This window comes from Calonectris borealis, chromosome 6 (genome assembly GCF_964195595.1).
Source record: "Calonectris borealis chromosome 6, bCalBor7.hap1.2, whole genome shotgun sequence".
NCBI classification, from domain to species: domain Eukaryota; kingdom Metazoa; phylum Chordata; class Aves; order Procellariiformes; family Procellariidae; genus Calonectris; species Calonectris borealis.
Genome location: NC_134317.1, coordinates 22,476,649 through 22,495,754, shown reverse-complemented (window position 1 = coordinate 22,495,754; position 19,106 = coordinate 22,476,649). Strand labels below are relative to the sequence as shown.

General features: G+C 36.7%; 1 protein-coding gene across 1 annotated transcript in view; it reads left to right on the top strand.

The window, feature by feature from the left end:
- LRP2 (LDL receptor related protein 2) overlaps positions 1–19,106 on the top strand; it is a 131,986-nt gene that overhangs the window by 36,926 nt on the left and 75,954 nt on the right. The window contains exons 10-25 of the mRNA XM_075153132.1: positions 707–835; positions 2,561–2,730; positions 4,969–5,192; positions 5,992–6,198; positions 7,850–8,052; positions 8,687–8,827; positions 9,734–9,937; positions 10,817–11,009; positions 12,181–12,306; positions 12,602–12,732; positions 13,498–13,635; positions 14,547–14,828; positions 16,012–16,251; positions 16,894–17,013; positions 17,391–17,507; positions 18,220–18,597. Of these exons, the coding sequence (XP_075009233.1) occupies positions 707–835; positions 2,561–2,730; positions 4,969–5,192; positions 5,992–6,198; positions 7,850–8,052; positions 8,687–8,827; positions 9,734–9,937; positions 10,817–11,009; positions 12,181–12,306; positions 12,602–12,732; positions 13,498–13,635; positions 14,547–14,828; positions 16,012–16,251; positions 16,894–17,013; positions 17,391–17,507; positions 18,220–18,597 (3,003 nt within the window). The remainder of the gene's footprint in view (positions 1–706; positions 836–2,560; positions 2,731–4,968; positions 5,193–5,991; positions 6,199–7,849; positions 8,053–8,686; positions 8,828–9,733; positions 9,938–10,816; positions 11,010–12,180; positions 12,307–12,601; positions 12,733–13,497; positions 13,636–14,546; positions 14,829–16,011; positions 16,252–16,893; positions 17,014–17,390; positions 17,508–18,219; positions 18,598–19,106) is intronic.

Genomic DNA, 19,106 nt, shown 5'->3' with positions numbered 1-19,106 from the left:
TAAAAAATGACTAGTTAAATATTTCACAATTTTGGAAGTAAGAGATTCTGCCGCAACTCTGGAAATTGTAGAGCACATCTGTGAGAACTTGCTGGGTTGTCCTAGCTGCAGACTCTACCTGTATGGTATTTTGCATGCCAAAGTGCACTTCTTTGTACTTTTTGTTGGCTGGTTCTGGTGCACAGCCAGCTCTTAATTGGAAATCAGACACCTGTTAGTATGGTACCAAGTCTGAGCTAATAAACGCTGCCTTTTCGCAGGACTTACTAGCTTGAGCACTGCACTAACATAAAGGTAGGGCTGTCCTTCAGAGTGGGCTTAAATCCAGCTGAGTGTGTGTGTGCAAAGTATATGGATCTGTTGCAGGAAGAATACTGCATAGACACATTCTGTATTGTGGAAAGCAGACAATGACATCCCTTCCAATGATTTTTCCTCTTCTCCTAACAGGTGTGGTGTCTTTTTTTTTTTCGTGGGGGAGAGGGCTCACGGGTAGGTCCCTGGGCAGCAAATATTAGTTGTTTTGTTATCCAGAAATAGAAAATGGAAACATTTGTGGAAAAACATATAAAACCTCTTTTCCCATGCTAAAGTTTTGCAAACAGATATAAAGCAAGCAGAGGGGACAAACTTGCAGCTTCCCAAATATAATAACATCCCTTTTATACAAAGCATTGTTTATAAATTTGCCTTATTCACTTGACAGATTTTGATGACTGCAAAATGTGGGGTGTCTGTGACCAGCTGTGTGAAGATCGTGTGGGACATCACCAGTGCCACTGTGTGGAAGGTTATTTCCTAGAGCATCATCGGCATTGCCGGGCCAACACTTCAGGTTAGTGTGCAGCAGTGCAAGTCTCTTGCTGTTGTTGGACTAATAGATAGAACTAGATAAAATGGGGCGTTTGCATGGCTATGCCATACAACTGTGTTTGATTTTAACTTAACTCTGGCCTTAAGGACTTAAGGTCAGGACAGCATTCAGAACATCAGCAAATATCAAGAGACTCTGCGTCTGCTGGCATCTGTAGGTTGGTGGAGCTGACTGCCTCATCAGGGCTGCTTCTCCTCAAAACAATGTCTTCTGGCTCCAGTGCTTTCTCAGTATTCCTGACTTCCACAGAGTTGGGAGGTCGTTGCCAGAGCCCTCCTTAATAGACAAAATGTTGCTCCTGTGGGAGGCAGTTTCCTGACCTGCTCTCTGTGGATCTCAGTGGGATCAAGAAATCAAGAAACCTCACTTTTTCTGGAAAGACTGTGTCATGCAAGAAGATGGTTTTGCTGAATGATGAGCTCAAACACTTAGCTGTGAGAGAAACCATGCTCGTGGCTTCTAGTGTCCCAGAGTCTGAACTCTGCAGGAATGCTTGCCTCGCACAGAGCGTGGTTCCCCATCAACAGTAGGCAGCTGCTCCTGGTTGTTCACTTCCTGCTCTGTTCTGAAAGGAGGCCCTGGGAAGCCCTTCTTTGTGGAGATGTAATAGCCTGGCAGGCTTTTGTGTGAGGCAGGTGTTCCTGCCTGCAGGAACTCAGTGGGAATGGGAGTCCCCAGTCCTGTTTGGCATAGCTGATTAGCAGTTTTGCTTCTTAGAAAAGCATGAAGTGCGCAGTTCCCTCCCCCTTCCTTCTTTCTTCAGCCACGTCTGCATCATCTGAGCAGTCATCATCTCGCAATTTTCTAAGTATGCCCTCAAAAAATAGGGAGTTTTCTGAGCTAATGAAATATGCTTGACTGTATTAAGACATGCATATGCCAGCACTGGGAAAGATTGTTATGTTTCCAAAAAAATTCTGTATCTTTCACAAGAAGCTTTCCACTCAAATTGGTGTGACTTTTGGGCCAGTGAGTTGTTTGTAAAGTGTTGATTTTTCTATCTTATTAATGGGGGAATTTCATACTTGCTCTAAATTAGTTTCCCTGGATTAATTTCTGCTTTCATTGGGGAGGGTTTTATGTATAGGGTGAAAAGATTTGGACTTAAATATATTCTTGTCAGACTTAAACCAAGCTTTTCAACAGGCATCTACTTTGAAAGTGAGCTTTCCTTCAAAGACTTGCTGGAATCTCTCTTCTATTGTAAGATACAGCCAAGATTTTCTGATGAGATGAGAGAATGAAGAAGGTGGATAGGATAAGAGCAGTACATAAAAAGATAAGAAACATGGCCTGCCTGCTAGAATCAAGAAATATCTGAATCTCATGGGGCAGAAAAATCTTAAGAAAGCTATACTTTGATTAAGGGAGCTAAAGCAAGGAAATAGAAGAGTACAAATAGTCTTTTGGAGTTTAGATGCACAGGGGTTTTGTAAAAGTTTTACTTGGTAAGGCTTTAAATACATATTCCTGCCTGGTTTGCTCCAAGTCTAGAAACCAAAGGCAAATCAAAGTATGTTAGTACTCACATAGAAACGTTTATACAGATTGTAGTCTGAGCATCTATTTAAACCTTTGTATCCAGGTATATATATTTTTTTTCTATCTATCTATCTATATTTCAATGCCCCTTTGCAAAATAGCTTGCCTGCAGAGTAGTCATATATTTGTCACCCCTGGTTTCAGCTGGCGTTGCATCAATTATTTTTTCCAATGGCCGTGATTTACTGATTGGAGATCTTCATGGAAGAAGTTTTCGTACTTTGGTGCAGTCACAGAATCGTGGGGTTGCAGTTGGAGTGGACTTTCACTTTTACCTGCACAGAATCTTTTGGACCGATACAGTGCAAGATAAGGTGGGTAGAAATTTCAAGAAGAATATATTTTTGCATATGTGGAAGTAGAGAACTGCAAGAGGCAGAATGTGTTGATAGGCCTTCATTTTTGAGAGCGGGAGCTGGCTGTATTTTTGTTTTCTAACAAAAAAGCTCCTTGAAATGTTTTATGTTAATGACTGTGTTTTTCAAGCTATACTATTACATGTGACATATTAAACAAAGAATCCTATTATATGGGAATGTCTTGAGCAACTTTTAATTTTACTCGAGATGGAGTCCAAAAAACTAATTAAGAGAAATAGTAGACATTCTTTCAAAACTGAACAAATTTTTCTTGGTAATTTTTTGAAACATGATCATTTAAAATGTAAAAGTTGTGTTCCTTCCAAGATGATAAAAATTAGTTTTCTTCATATACTTCAAATGGTACTGTAATTGAGCTTGGATAACAAATATTGACAGTATTTTGTGTAATGGCCCAATATTTTGTTACCTTTTTTTTTTTTTTGAAGAGGAAATATTTTAGCTTCAAGATACAGTAAAACAGAGTAGTTTTAAAAAACAGTCCGGAGACCCTTGTGAAAGTTGGAATTCACCCTTGTTCTTTTTCTCTGTGCATAACTTACTGACAAAGTAACAAAAAAAGTCCTAGGTCAAATGCTGAAACTCCACAATCTTCATCCCCATGTTGATTGTCATGCAGAGTGAAAGAGAATCCATGGTCTGCCTCCTGCTGACACCATGTATGGATCAATTTTTTGTCACTGTCATTATTCTGAACCTACACATAAGCTGTAAACTATAGTTTTTACTACAGTGCCACGTTGGTTCTGTTAGAAAGCGCAGTGCATGGCTGTCAAGTAGGACAGGATTTGTGTGCACAATTTTTGACTTGTTCACAATTCTGGCATTTTTATTTTCACTGCCGTGGGTTCCCATTACTGCAATTGCATTGACAATGGCTGAATTAAGTCAGGGTCAAATCTGAACTTTCATGAGACAGGAGATTTATGCTATCTCTGTAAAAGGTATAAACAAAAGATAATATGTGTTTTTTCACTTGCACCCCAGATGGCCAGGAGTGCCTTTTTATCTGCCACAATATAGTTAAATCCTAATTAATTAATTAGGATTAATTAATCTAATCAATCTAATCTAGAATACCCAGATGAAAACAATGACATTAAGAATTTTCTTATATGATGCATATTTCTACCTGATGTCTTAAAATAAAAGTATTATTAGGGTATTTGTTTTGGTTGTCCCTTTTCTTTTTTTGTAAGGTTAAGATGTAAACTAAACCAGAAAATTGTGGGTTGTGTTCTCTGTCATCTTTATCTCATTTAGTGTACTGCCTGATAACCTAATGCCCATAAGCTCTTCCGTCAACAAGGTTTCCAAAGAACAGAATAGACAGTTAAATGGTTTGCTTGATTATTGTTAGCTGGACCTGAAGAATATTTAAAATGATACAACTATTTCAGCTCTTATTTTTCTTGCATGTATTTACTTGTGGTAATCTGTATTTTCATTTAAATACATTCCAAACCTTATGCTGTTGTTCCAAAAAAGGGATAATGATTCCTAGCTTTTCATATTGCCCAGTGTTAAAATCGTCTGATTGCTGTATATATAAAATTATCATGTTTATACTGTTTGCTTCATGTAGCTCTGAGCTTGCTTGTAAGACAACAACACTATTTCTTCTTGAGCATGATGCTGTTAAAATTAGCCTTAAATAAAGGAGACCAGAAGCAATGCTGAGCCTTCTCCTTTCTGTCAGGACAGAGAGCTTTCCCTTTCTTTCTTCATTTTGCAATTTCTCCTTAATGGTTGGTGCAGTAAGAGCTCCCCCTCTTGTTTCTGGTCACTGATGAGAGCTTTGCTAAAGCATGTTAATTTGTTTTCAATTAATGAAAATACTGCTAGATTCCAAGAAAGCAAGATGCATTTTTCTCACCTGTTTTTTTTAATCCAGCAATTTGTCATGTTTGCTAGAGCACAAGGCTGTTTTAGTTTGTTACCTTGTCCATTTTGCAGAAATACTAGTTGAAGGCAAGCTTCTTGTAGTTTTTGTGTTGTTTTCCAAATCTTTGCAAAAAACCCTAAGCTAAGGAATAGCTTAGTGGTTAACTTTGTTGTATCTACAGGCCAATTGTGGATCTGTGCTCGATGTGATGATAAAGGACAAGTGCCATGTGTCTTGTGATTAGCAAAACATCATGTGGACACTGAAAATATTTGTATTGTTTTCAGGTTTTTTCTATTAATATTGATGGCTCTGATTTCCAAGAAGTTTTAAACGTTTCAGTTGACACACCTGAAAATCTAGCAGTGGATTGGGTTAACAATAAACTATATGTGGTCGAGACCAGTGTGAACAGAATAGATATGGTTAACTTGGATGGAACAAACCGTGTGACTCTTATTGCTGAAAATCTTGGAAATCCTAGAGGAATAGCACTTGATCCAACTGTTGGGTGAGTTATACATATCAGGTAATGGTAAAAGATGTCAGAAATTCCTTTATTCCCATGCTAAAGGAGGAGAACTAAGAAATAGCTAGGGTGGTCATTTTAGAATCAGATACAGAATGTTTTAAACATTTACATTCTATCCTAATCTATTCTACACCTTAAATTGTTATGGAAGGGCTGTGCACTGCTTTTATTCCCAACGTGCGGAATCTGTTTTATGGCTGGAATTGTATGTGCATGAGCATCTCTGAAAACAGGGGAACTGTGGAATTGCCCTGCAGAAGAGTAGAAGTTATGCTGAAAGATTTCTATTGTGATACCACCCACAGGCCTCCTACTATCTGTAATAAAGTGGTGGAGTGAAGCCGGGGAAGCTAGTGTCTCCCAACGCAACAGGCTTCAAAAATGTGTGTGAGCCATGAAAACTTGGATCCTCAGAGAATGGGAAGGGGAATTTCATGCAACTTGTAGTGATGGATGCAGCTTTCATGATGCATCTATTTGTCACTGGTTTATTTCTGGCAGTACCCTTAAGTCTGTATTTTACTAAGGAAACTCAGTATTTCTGAGGTCTTTTGGGTGAAAGCATGTTTCTTTCTAGATTCATTCTATAAAAGAAAATGCAAATTACTTCTTGAGCAGGAGGTATAAAGTGTGTTTTCATAGTATGCCAGCTGAGAATCAAGCTCTGTCTGAAAGGGTGCTGGTTTTCAATTCCATATAAAATGTAGGGTTTTTTGTAAAATCTCAAGGAAACATGGGACTTTTTTGTTTGTGTTTTGTTTTTTTTTTTCCTTTATAGTTATTTGTTTTTCTCAGACTGGGATAGTCTGTCTGGTGATCCTAAAGTGGAAAGGGCCTTCATGGATGGCACAAACCGTCAGGATTTGATAAAAACAAAATTAGGCTGGCCTGCTGGAATAACTCTGGATATTGTATCGAAGAGACTTTACTGGGTTGACAGCCGGTTTGATTATATTGAGTCTGTAACTTATGATGGGCTTCAAAGGTAGGAGAAATATTATTCCTTGGAGGTTACAGATACACTGGTTATTTTGTATCTAGTTCAAAGAAAGATTTGTCTAACAAAATGAGATACACAAAGGATGAAAATTACAACATAATGAATGTGATGCACCTTGATATCTATGGTGTCATGCTACTTCGAGACAATCCTTAACTCCTCCATCATTCTTTGTCCTTTTTCTACTTTGAATACCTATTGCACTTCTTTTATAATGTACTTTTTTTATAGTCCACCACTACAGTACACATTTTTATAGCATTTGCTTTTTATTATTTTTGAATTATATACATTGTCTTCCATCATCCTTTCTTTGCATCTTTTTCATGAATGAATTTATTTGAAATATTCCACTCAAAAGCACCATTTGTTTAATGGGTATTAAGTGCTGCTCTTACATTTTATAAATCTTTGCTGACAGAAATTAAGTCATCATTCACCCTATTGTGATGCTGGGGAAACTATATCACAGCATGCAAGAAAGGAGTCCTTGAGTTTTTATGGGACTGTGTCGTATAGTATAGTGTTTAGAAGCCTGCTTATCTCTGCATCTGTGATTAGTCTCTTACTCAAGCACAAGAAAAAAATTGTCCCCTTTAGCATACCTCCTACATATTGACTTGAAAAACAGTCTTCTGCTCATTTGACAGGTTTATTGCTCAACGTATTTTTTCACTTACAAAATTATAAAAATAATGCTGGTATCTTTGCTTCTTTATCAGGGTTTAGTAAGACAAGAATGTGTTTAGTAAAATCTCTGGTTTTTGGAGATAAAAACTTATCACTTACAGCAACACCAAAAATCTTGTAGATGTTATGCAAGTGGGCAAGAGGCAATGGCATAGTCTGCAAAGAATGTTAAAATACAGCTTACTGTCCACTTGTGTCACATCTTGCATGCCTACAGCATGAACCTAAATCAGCCAGGAAAATGTTAGAGTAGAGCTGTAGAATTAATCTGATTTTGTAGACCTTCCTTCATGACTCCATGAAAATAATATTGTAGTGTTATTGTTATGTATTGTGTAGGACTTAAAACATCTCTCTCTATTTCCTAATATTTATCCAGAAAAATATTGTCACAATATCTTGTGTAGAATAGATAAAATTTATTAGCATTTGATTTTCTTTGTTTTTGCATGAGTGATTAGTTCAAGCCAAAGAAAGTGTGGTTGGGTGGTTTGTTTTGTTTTGTTTTTTACTGCATACATAGGACTTTATTTTTGGCCAGTGGCTGTTGCAGCCATAAATTTTTTACATTCAAGGTTTCTTGAATATTTCAGATTGCTACAGATATCTTTGATTTCCTCTGTTTGGCCTCTTTCTCTAATTTTCTCTCAGTAATTATAAATCTTCTACATTTTTGAGTCGTCGTCTTTACTCACTGTGTTTTCTTGGAAATTGCTAACACATTTGACTGCTCTGTTTTCGCTGCTGTATCTTTCATGTTTATGTACCCTGTATGTTTAGCTTCATCTCTTCAGTTCATTTGGTCTTTTTCATTTGTACTTTGGCAGCTTCTGTGTAGAAGCAAAAGCCAGTGAATGAATTAATAATCCTGTATCCTTTCCTCTGTTAATAAAGTTATTTTCTCGATAATATTTTGTAAATAATTTTAAAACCATCTTTATAACAGGAGAACAATAGCTCATGGAGGCTCACTGATTCCTCATCCATATGGAATAACTTTATTTGAACACAATGTTTATTTCACTGATTGGACCAAAATGGCAGTGGTGAAAGCTAACAAGTTTTCAGAATCTAACCCTCAAGTGATCTACCAGTCTTCACTGAGACCTTACGGAGTGACAGTTTACCATGCTGCCAGGCAGCCATATGGTAAGACAGTAAGTAGATTATTAAGGGAGGTTTAGGAGCTATCTTACCAAAAGTTGGTAAAAATTATAAGACTGTTATTTTGCTGTAAAGAACTAATAATTATGATACATAAATTTGTATTGTAAAACTGGACTGGTTTTTATCACGCAGTGGTTTCATCCAGCTCCTGTAGCTAATGAACTGTCAAATGCAACATTTAAGGGGCGGGGGCGGCGGGGAGCTTATTAAATGTATTGATATTTGGAAGCGTCAAACTTGTGCTTATGAGCAGTGTTTGGGACTTTTTTTCCTCAACACTGCAAGGAGGGTGCTATTGGAAAAGGCTACCAGTGTGAATGAATTCTGAGATAAAATTCTAAAGTAGATCTATATGCAGGAAACTATAGCCAGGATTATGGCCTCAGTGCTGTGTGCTGAGTATCTCTGTACAGAGCTGAATACCTTGAATGCCAGTTAGCTCTGATGTGATTTCGGTGCATTCCACGGTAGAACTGGAGTGTATGATTTCCATGTGATGTAATTCCCAGAGTCCACATGATTTATTGTGGATGTTGAAAAAAATCCTGAAAAATCAAGATAATGATGCCATTAGGTTAATAGATGAAGTTATAATCCTATCTGTATTATTTTCCAGTAAGAAATCCCTGTGGAAGTAATAATGGGGGATGTGAACAGATCTGTGTTCTCAGTCACAAAACAGATAACGATGGACTAGGTTATCGCTGTAGATGTATACTGGGCTTTGATCTACACGTAGATGGACGACATTGTGTTGGTAAGAGAATGCCTTATGATTGTTGGAAATAGCACTATTCCATTAGCTCTAGAGTTATTTCTAGAACATCCTTCCTCTCCAAGAGCTTTGTGGGTTCAGTAGGCCAAGGACTTCATGTTTTTCCATCACAACTCTTGTTGACAGCTTTAAATGTAATTATTTCTGCTGATGTTCATTTCAAGCCGCAACAACTCAAACTCACCACCTTTTATGAGCATTTTGAGAGAGTTAGATATGGAATATGTGCAGACAGCTGTAGGATGCTTACTAATATGCAGACTTTGCATTATTTTGAACACATAAGCCTGCTTTCCTGTGCAGTAATGTGCAGATTAGGTTGGTCTTCTCCCTTTGAACACATATGGCAAGAATAAGAGATGCATTTTTGGAGCTGTGGGCTTCCATCAGCAATCTGCTGCCTCCTGTTTGAGTGCAGAATTGTCACTAATGGGAGGTTTACCATGCATATCTATTAGCAAAGTAAGCCAGATATGTTGTCTATAGTTTTACTATTTGACCATTTATCTGGTTAGCTCAATACAGTCTGGTTATATGGTGGCTCCACAAAGCCTGTGAGTTATTTTTTTATAGATGATTGTAAAGAGGTGAGCACAGATGATGATTTCTGCTTCCATAGGCATGTTTTCTGTGAAGGTGTATTAGGATCACAGTAACAATGCAAGAGGAATACCTGACCACATCACCTAATATTCTAGGTTGGGTTTTGTTTTCTTCTTCTTCAGATTTTGGGTCTATGTATATTAAATTCCCATTTTCTCATTCTTCTTTTTTTTATTTCCAGGCTGTTAGTGTTGCCAAAGGAAAATAAAGCTTTACAGTAAATTAATGCTCAGTTGTCTCATCTCGTGAATACGCAAAGACTGTGTCTGATCTTTTCTTTTGCAGCTGTGCAGCAGTTCCTGCTGTTTTCATCCCAGCTGGCAGTCCGGGGGATCCCATTCAATCTCTCCACCCAGGAAGATGTGATCATACCTGTAACAGGGAGCCCTTCATACTTTGTTGGAATTGACTTCTGTGCTCAGGATGACACCATTTTTTTTTCAGATACAAGTAAAGACATGATCTACAAACAGAAAACCGATGGTTCGGGTGAGAATCATTCTTAGGAATTGTAGAGTAATTGTGGTAAGGAGAGTAGAATATATATTTCTAAAAAGAAGCACAAAAAGTCACGTTGTGAGATATACAGGTAAATCTTAGTGTCACCCCAGTAATCTGGAAAAAATGTTTGTTCAACTCATATTAAGCTTGTTGAAGTCTCCTGTTCTGTGAAAAACTTGCTGAATGTGTTTGGGAATGAACTATTTGTAGCACTTCTCACAACTAGTATTTGTCACCACCAATCTGTTTATGCAGACTATCATGCCTTTCAGCAGTATGAAACTGAGTTTCTGTTTTTAATTTCCCTACCTGGAGAGCAGGATGTTTGTTACGATACTGTAATACAGAAAAAGAACATTATGGTTGTGAGATTTTTGGAAGTCTTATTTGTGGTAGTGTGAAGAATGTTTCTTTACAATTTATAATAATGATCAAATATATATTAAGTCAGCATATAGTCTCTGAGCTTGCTTGCTGCCTTGGGTCAGAGTAATGGTAAACTGCAGCTGACCATTATTATGCAAAGAGTAGGTAAGGTCTGGCTGTTGAGCAAGGTGTCCTTACTGCACTGACCTTACTGACCTTCGTTCATAAAACTCCTCTCAGTTTAAACTTAGTGACAGATTTTTCTCTCGTCTTTGGCTAGTCTTTATTTCTCCTCTTTTGGGTTTGTGGTCCTGAACATATACTTCCTTCCCTGGAGCAAAGGGCACCCCCCTTCCCCTTGGTTATTGGTCTTTATATAAAGTAGCACAGAAGTAGCATTTTTACCAGGGAAACCAGTAGTTTTGTGAACACAATACTGCATTAATGTTATTTCCTTTGTTCCTAAATATTTACAATCATTATGTGTGTTATAAATTCTAGGAAGAGAAATCCTGACAGCTAATAGAGTGGAAAGTGTTGAAGATTTGGCCTTTGACTGGATCTCAAAGAATCTGTACTGGACAGACCCTCGATACAGGAGCATTAGTGTGATGAGGTTGGCAGATAAATCTAGGAGAGCTATTGTTCAGAATTTAAATAATCCTCGATCAATAGTGGTTCATCCTGTTATTGGGTAAGTTTAGCTTTGATTTTCACTTGAAACTATACAAACAAATTTATGGTCTAAGCAGAATTGTTGAGGTTAGATTTACATCTCATTCTGGATTTCTGTTTGGATTTGTGGTCTTTTCTGAAATACCATCTCTTTTCAGTTCTCTTGTCTTTATTTTGTTTGTTTTATTCTGGCCTAGGATTCAGCACCCATAGGAAAGGGCAAGGTGATACAGATTCCACATGAAAGCAGCGCTCAGAAGAATTCTCCTTAAAAGCACCAATGTTTTTTTCTTTTACTCCTGTGTGTTGATAAACACAAAAGAACTTTTTTGCTTTGTATCACTCAGGTTAGAAAGCTATTTCTCGTAGTTGAAAGATAAAGTTTTCTAAATTATTTTTAATATACTTTCAGTTCCCAGAATGCTAACTTTAGTTCCTTTATTTTTTCAATCTGAGTTTCTTTATTCGAAACATATTGGATACTACTGGCTGTATTTGATACAGACCTTAAAATATGTGATTCTGTGCCCTGCTTTTCTTTGATGGAAATGCTTAACTTCAAATTCAATACTCTGTTATTTGGCCATGCCAAAACAGCATTTCTTTCAACGCATAGTTCAGCTTCTACTGAAGCCATACTACTGAATTTTTTCATTCTTGGACATTGAATTTTCATGTTAGTAACCAAATATATTTTGGAAGTAATCTCATAAGAATAGTGTTCAGCGTGGATCCTTGGGTATCCCAACCTTTTTTGTTTGCTGCTTTGTAAAGTTACTTAACACTAGCTTCAACTCTTTGACTGTAGGCATAAGTCAAAAGGATCGGGAGAAAATTCTTTGTAGTATTCATGCTTACTTGTAAGTATTACCTGGAAGATGCATTTTTACTTGATTCTTCTCCCTGTCAGTACTTAAATGAAATCCTTGACAATTTTAACAAAGTTACGGATCTTTTATGTCTAAAGAGACAAACCACTTCTGAAGATTTTGGAAGTTGTTGTGCACAGGATAAATATTAATTGTTGGTACCGCTACCAATTGACGAGAGGGAGAGGGTCAACATAAAATAGTATTTTTTTAAGATATGTGAAGATGCGGTACAAAGAAGAATGTTAACGCTGTTCAAACATTTGCTCTGTTTAATTACGTTATATCAGTGGGTTTGTGTCTTCTGACGTGTCCTTTCAGGTATATATTCTGGACAGATTGGTTCCGTCCTGCGAAAATCATGAGGGCCTGGAGTGATGGATCCCATGCCTTGCCGATTGTGAATACAACGCTAGGCTGGCCTAATGGCCTAGCCATCGACTGGAGGTAAGGACAACACAGATGACAGAGAAGCTTTTTGAGCAAGTGTGTTTCTTCCTTTAAATTGTTAGGGATTAAAAATAAAGGAATTGTGTCAGATTGTGTGCACTGGCACTTTCATATTGAAGACCTTATTTTTCAATTTGTTGAAAAGCCTGCAAAATGTATCATTTTGTCAGAATCCCTCCCCACACACCCCAATAGCCTTTTGTCAGGATTAAGATTATTATTTGAGAAATGTTAGTGCTTCCTAACGGACATAATGTTATTTGAAGAGATATGACATTTTCATTACTTCTAGTTCTCTAAGGCTGTACTGGGTGGATGCCTTTTTTGATAAAATTGAGCACAGCACCTTTGATGGGCTGGACAGACGGACTCTTGAACGTATTACTCAGATGACTCACCCATTTGGCCTTACTATTTTTGGAGGTAAGTCTGGCATTGAAAAATACTATCTATTATTATCACAGATTTTTTTTTTCATGTGATGATCTGTGAGTATGTGAGGTAAAATAACATGGCCTTTGTAATACTGCTTTTCCTACAAAAAGTACTGTTGAAAGTTTCTATTAAAAATATATATTTAGTACTTCTTGCTCATTTTTAGGACTGTTTTTATGTATATTTGTGTTTAAATAATTTGAGGCAGATCGGGTAACTCTTCTAGTGCAACAAGGCAGATATGCTGTACTAATTATAGCTTCCAAGGTGGGCTACTCATGCTGGACAGACAAGGTAAATCATCTCTCTAGAAATGATTAGAAATTTCAGGATTTTATTAATTGTATATAGGGTTTATCACTGGATTTATGTTGTGTGTGAAGAAAGATGTCAGCATCTGACCCCTTTTGATTTTGTGTAAAAATATCTTCAAAAATATTCTAAAAATTTCTGGAAAGTTGTCTTAATGAAGGACTTTTAAAATTGCCTTGGAATTTGAAATTTCAGTTGACTCTGTTATATCTCAATTTAAGTGAAATCTGAGAGGGCTTGTTTTTCTAAGTTATGTCTGCCTATGACTGAAGGACTCTCTTTGACTGCATTAGTGATAAAAGTCCTTTTGTCTTTTTCGTGAAACAGTTATGAAAAATTATTAGATTTACATAAAAAGCCTTGCAGTTTTTTCTCATGATGCTTGATCTTTTATGTCATATTGCACTGTAATTATTATATGTTAAATGTCTTTCAAAACAGGTTATGCCTATTTCACTGATTGGAGACTTGGTGGAATAGTTCGGGTGAGGAAGTCTGATGGAGGAGAAATGACTATTATTAGGAGGGGCATTAGTAACATTATGCATGTTAAAGCATATGATGCTCATTCCCAAATAGGTGAGCTCTTTTGTTGTACAGATGAAAGACATGAAATAGGGAATAAAAGACAAAATATTAGGACAGCAGGTTTCCACTCTCAATTTTAGAAATAGCTTTACTGAATTGTAACTGACGTGCAGGGGAGGCAGCACAGGCACTTTCAATCGGACGTTGTATATTTCACTGTTTTGTGACTATATGCAGTTTTCCTCCACCTTTTCTGTTACTTTATTTAATAACCTTGTAAAATGAAATTATGATTCCCTTGTATTTTTTGTAATTGTATTACCAATTACAATCTTGTATTTCTCTTTTTCTGGTAGAAGTTTTAGATAAACTGAACTATTTATTTTGAGGAATCGGGTAAATGTTTATTAATTAAACTACTATTCTTAAAGTAATCACTGTGCATAAGTCTCCAATTTTTTCTTCTTTTCACTGCTGAATTCTATGCAATTCTATGATCTAAACCAAGGATTTGGTATTGTAGTTAATTTAGTAAAACACCCAAGGTGCTTATCAAACATATGATCAAACCGTGTGCTAAGGGTCACCACCTATTTGGTGTCCAAAGATTGGATCAGGTCTCCCAGCCTTGCTCAGACAAAGATCCTCATTTGTGGTAGTATACTTGTTTCCAGACAGTTGCTGAAAATTGGCAGAAAATTGCATGAAATTTAATAATATGTTCTTGGCTTCTATAGCCATTTGTGTCAATGAAGAGTATATGGAATGTGGGACTTATTATTATGACTTACTCCTACTATTACTGTCAGTGAACTCGACCCTGTTTTGCAGTGTATGCAAAACCAGGATTTGCTACAGCATCTTTTTTTGTAAAACGTTCTTTTACTACAACTATGCACTTTTAATTGTTCCCAAGCTGTTATCAGTAGTGTATACATTGATCTTTTCTATCTCTTTTTAAGGCTCTAACTACTGTAATAGAGGAACAAATCCCAATGGAGACTGCAGCCATTTCTGCTTCCCAGTACCAAATTTTCAGAGAGTTTGTGGTTGCCCTTATGGCATGAAATTGGCTCCAAATCAGCTGACATGTGTTGAAGATCCATCCAATGAGCCACCCACTTTGCAGTGTGGCTCCTACTCATTTTCCTGTGGTAATGGAAGATGTGTGCCTCGATACTATCAGTGTGATGGTGTTGATGATTGCCATGATAACAGTGATGAACAAAACTGTGGTTCTTTAAGTAAGTAATCCCTGTAATTTACAGTTAATATTTGTTGTTTGCAGTTCAGAAAGTTTGATGGGTCAGTCTGATTTTCTTGGAATAAACCCCAATTTTTTAGGGTTGCATCTGTGGATAAATCCTGAAATCCACCTGGGAAATTAGTTACTTTGGAAATTAGTCGGATAACTCATGGGAATATGGGATTCAACATTGACCACCTAAAGAATGCACGAAAGTATTCATATCTCAGTAGTTCTCAAAATTCAATTTATAGAGTAACAAAAATTTATCTTCTAAAGAAAAAGGTTGTCTTTATTCCTAGTTTTTTGTAAATTTTGAAAGATATTGGAATATCACTTGCTTGTCTTATTTTGATGCTTGGGGAGGGACAAACCATCTTAATAAAGATGAAAACATTTGAAAAATAGCACCATAAGAAAAATAACAAAACCATATGCATTGTCTAACCTTCCTCTAAGAGTAGAGCAGCACCTTTTATTTCATTTGACATCTGAACAGAGATTTTATGGTTTTCATTATATTTGGGCACTTCTGAACTATTTGTTACATCTGGATTTTTACAGTGAAGTGGATTAAAAGCACATTGGTTCATTTCCTGGTTTTATTGTAAAGTGTCTCACACAAACTATTTTGCTGATCCAGTACATTGAGAGAACAGTGGGATAATTTTAGTTGATAAGATATTGAAGAGTTCTTGGCTTTTATGACATATTTGATGCTTCTTTCTTTGGAGTTAATTCTTTCTTTTAAATCACAAACAAGAAAATAGGACATATTAATAAAATGTGTTCCGTAATGCATAGGACTAACTAGTATGACTAAGGTATAAACTCTATTTCTTATTAGTGGGCTATTTTAGAATAACTAGAATGTCTTTTGGGGAAAAGGAAAGTATAAAGCAAATGGCTACCTGAAGAAGTTATTTTTCTTGTTCTTCAGATTGTTTTGAAGTGCTTAACAATTTAGTTTTTTTATTGATTCTTGCAATTTAAAAAAGCTTCTAAGTATTCTGTTCAGTTCTGCAGCATGTTGGCATGACATTTTAAGCAATGTGCCTTTTAGAATTTGATGCATATTTTAGACATTCTGTAAGTATACTAAAGGTACTGAATACTCTGGCAGGGAAGGCAAGTTTTGGAGATCTTTATAAAAGTGTCCTCCTGTTTTGTTTTTTATTTAGACAATACTTGTGCTTCATCAGCTTTTACCTGTGCCAGTGGACAGTGTATTCCAGGTCGCTGGCGTTGCGATAAACATAATGACTGTTTTGATGGCAGTGATGAATTGCATTGTCCTACACAAGGACCCACTTCATGCCCTGTAACCCTGTTCACCTGTGATAATAGAAGATGTATTCCTAGGATCTGGCTATGTGATACTGATAATGACTGTGGTGATGGGTCAGATGAAAAAAACTGCAGTGAGTATCACAACTGTCTGTTGTGTTTTAAAACAACTGTGTATGTCTACATAGATATGTCTGTTGGTGTAAGAATGATAAACGAAATTAGGAAGAAAGAACTAATATCTAAGTTAGACTAATATTTTGCAGTCCATAAGATGTGGAAAACTCATCTAATTTGAATGAACTACCAGAGCCAAGTAGAATGCAGAAAAATAATTAAAAAAAAAAAAGGGGGCAGCTGTGATAGTTATAATCATGGTGCTGCATAATGTCATCCGCTGCAATTTACAGCAAAAAGCAGCTAAAGCTTGGATGTTCTAAGCACTTATTTCATGAGTGATCTCAGTAATGACTAATGGTGTAGTCAGCTAAGCTAGGCTGGAAGTTTTTACCAGAAGTAAGACCAGTAGTTTTTCCGTATACTTTCTTTAGCGTTATGTACCACTGAGTGGAATCTTCTGTTTGTTTTGCATGAGTCCAAGCCTACATATGAATAAACAATTACCTAATACTAATGTATTAGTGCTTGTAATTTATATGATCACTAGTTGCTGCATTACATGCTGCAAGTTAGTGAGAGTTTCTACTGTCTCAGTATTACACTGATTTCAGAAGAGAGAAAAGAAACACATTCGTGGTTTTTGTCATTCTTAATAGCTTTCACAGGTACTTGTGAACCCCGGCAATTTCAGTGTCCGGATCATCGCTGTATTGACCCATTCTATGTCTGCGATGGAGACAAAGACTGTATAGATGGTGCTGATGAGCATGACTGCAGTAAGTGTAACTTTGTTTGTTGAACACCTCTTTATTGTTTTCTCATTCTTGCCCCCTGAGGGGTCTTTGGTGACCTCATATTACCAGCTCCAAGATAGCAGAATGCATAATAAACCTATCCATAAATTAACCCTGTTTGTGATGCTTGTTTTAGCATTTTAGTAAGCTCTTTGATCTCTGGCTGGTTGCAGAGGGCTGAAATCTGCTTCCTCTGTTTACTGTAGATTCCGATTCCAAGGTCACTGCATTTTCTGTGTCTTCAGTGGAACTTGGACTCCTGATATCATATCTGACTTGGGCACCTGTAGAAAAATTGGGTACAGTCTAGCTCTGTAAAATAAATAAATAAGTAACATCAATATTTTTTTATTTTGTAGTATATAACTGCAGTGCCACAGAGTTTAAATGTCTAAGTGGAGACCAGTGTATCAGCACTTACTACCAGTGTGATGGTGTTTTTGACTGTAATGATCACTCAGATGAGACTGATTGCCGTAAGTATATTGATGCTGAAAGAAAGGCTTCAGTTATTAGGTGATGCTTCTGAAAATTTCCTTTATCTGCTATACCAAATAATTGGCACTACTGTCCTTAAAACCTCAATATACTTTTTAGGGAAACTTGTCTATAAATCATTTTTCTGAGCAGAAATTTCAAACACAGTAGGTTCCAGCTCAAGAGTAGATTTTTCTGGCAAAGAGTAGAGTTTGCATTCCTTTTGGCTCTAACGTTTCGTTTTACTTGGCACCTCAGTCTCAGGGTTTAAAAGTAAAATTAAGAAGTCTATTCATCTAGAAAACTGAAAACCTTGTATCCATGACAGTTAGATTGAAACTTTTCCTTGAGTAATTTTTTACGTTTAAGTTAGTTAAAATGTTGCAGTGCAGGGTGGTGAAAACTAGTTTCAGCAAGTAATTTCATATTGCTTTGGGCATGTACATAGATATCAATATATATAGATATCAATATGTGCTTGCTCAAAATATAACAATAGTTGAATTGACTTGTTCACCATATTATAAAGAAGGAGTTAAATTGGTCATATTCTGAAATGTCATGTAGATTGACTGTGATTCTACGGCCTGATCTAAAAGCAACGCAGTTCTCAATAGTATTGTAACTACTTATGCAAGAGATGAACTGAACATAGTGATTTTCTGTTTAAAATTGAAACAGCTTCTGAACTGTTGAATGTCACTGTTTTAGCTACAAGACCACCAGGGATGTGCCACCAGAACGAATTCCAGTGTCAATCAGATGGCAATTGTGTTCCTGCTAACTGGGAATGTGATGGCCATCTTGACTGTGCAGATGGCTCAGATGAACATCATAGATGTCCTGCCAGGACCTGTCCTCCATCTCTCTTCCGCTGTGATAATGGGAACTGTGTCTATCGAGCATGGATCTGTGATGGTGATAATGACTGCAGGGATATGAGTGATGAGAGAGATTGTCCTACTCAACCCTTCCGGTGCCCCAGCTGGCAGTGGCAATGTCCAGGTCACAGTATCTGTGTGAATCTGAGCAAAGTATGTGATAATTCTGCCGACTGTCCTAATGGAGCTGATGAATCCCCATTGTGTAGTAAGTTACTGTTCAAGCATCTACTATAGCCTACTATGTGCTACGGCTTCAGAAAGAAATGGAATATTCAGCATGCTGTGTTTAGCGCAGCAACATTTCTAGCAGAAATTGTAAGCACGCTGAAATTAGAGTGCAAATTACTAAACGGAACTTCCTTGCAGTGAAAGGAGACTATGATGATGACTGATGAATTCATTAGCTATGTCCAATCTTGTGCTCTGAATTCAAATGTGACTTCCACTGACTTCAATACAGGTTTTTATATAGCAATACGGGAATGAGCTTTGTGTTCCTGAACACATTCTCACTAAAGCATGATATGCTTTAAGTTCAGGTGAAATGCGATTCAGTCCTTAATATTTTCTTTTAAATTTCTAACTTCAAAAATCATGAAAAAAATCTAAAAGCTCATGTGTAGCCAGAATTTGTATTTATGTTGATTATAAATTGATTTAAGCATAACCTTTTTCTTTCTTTCCTTCTTTCCTCCTCCTTCTCTTTAATCAATG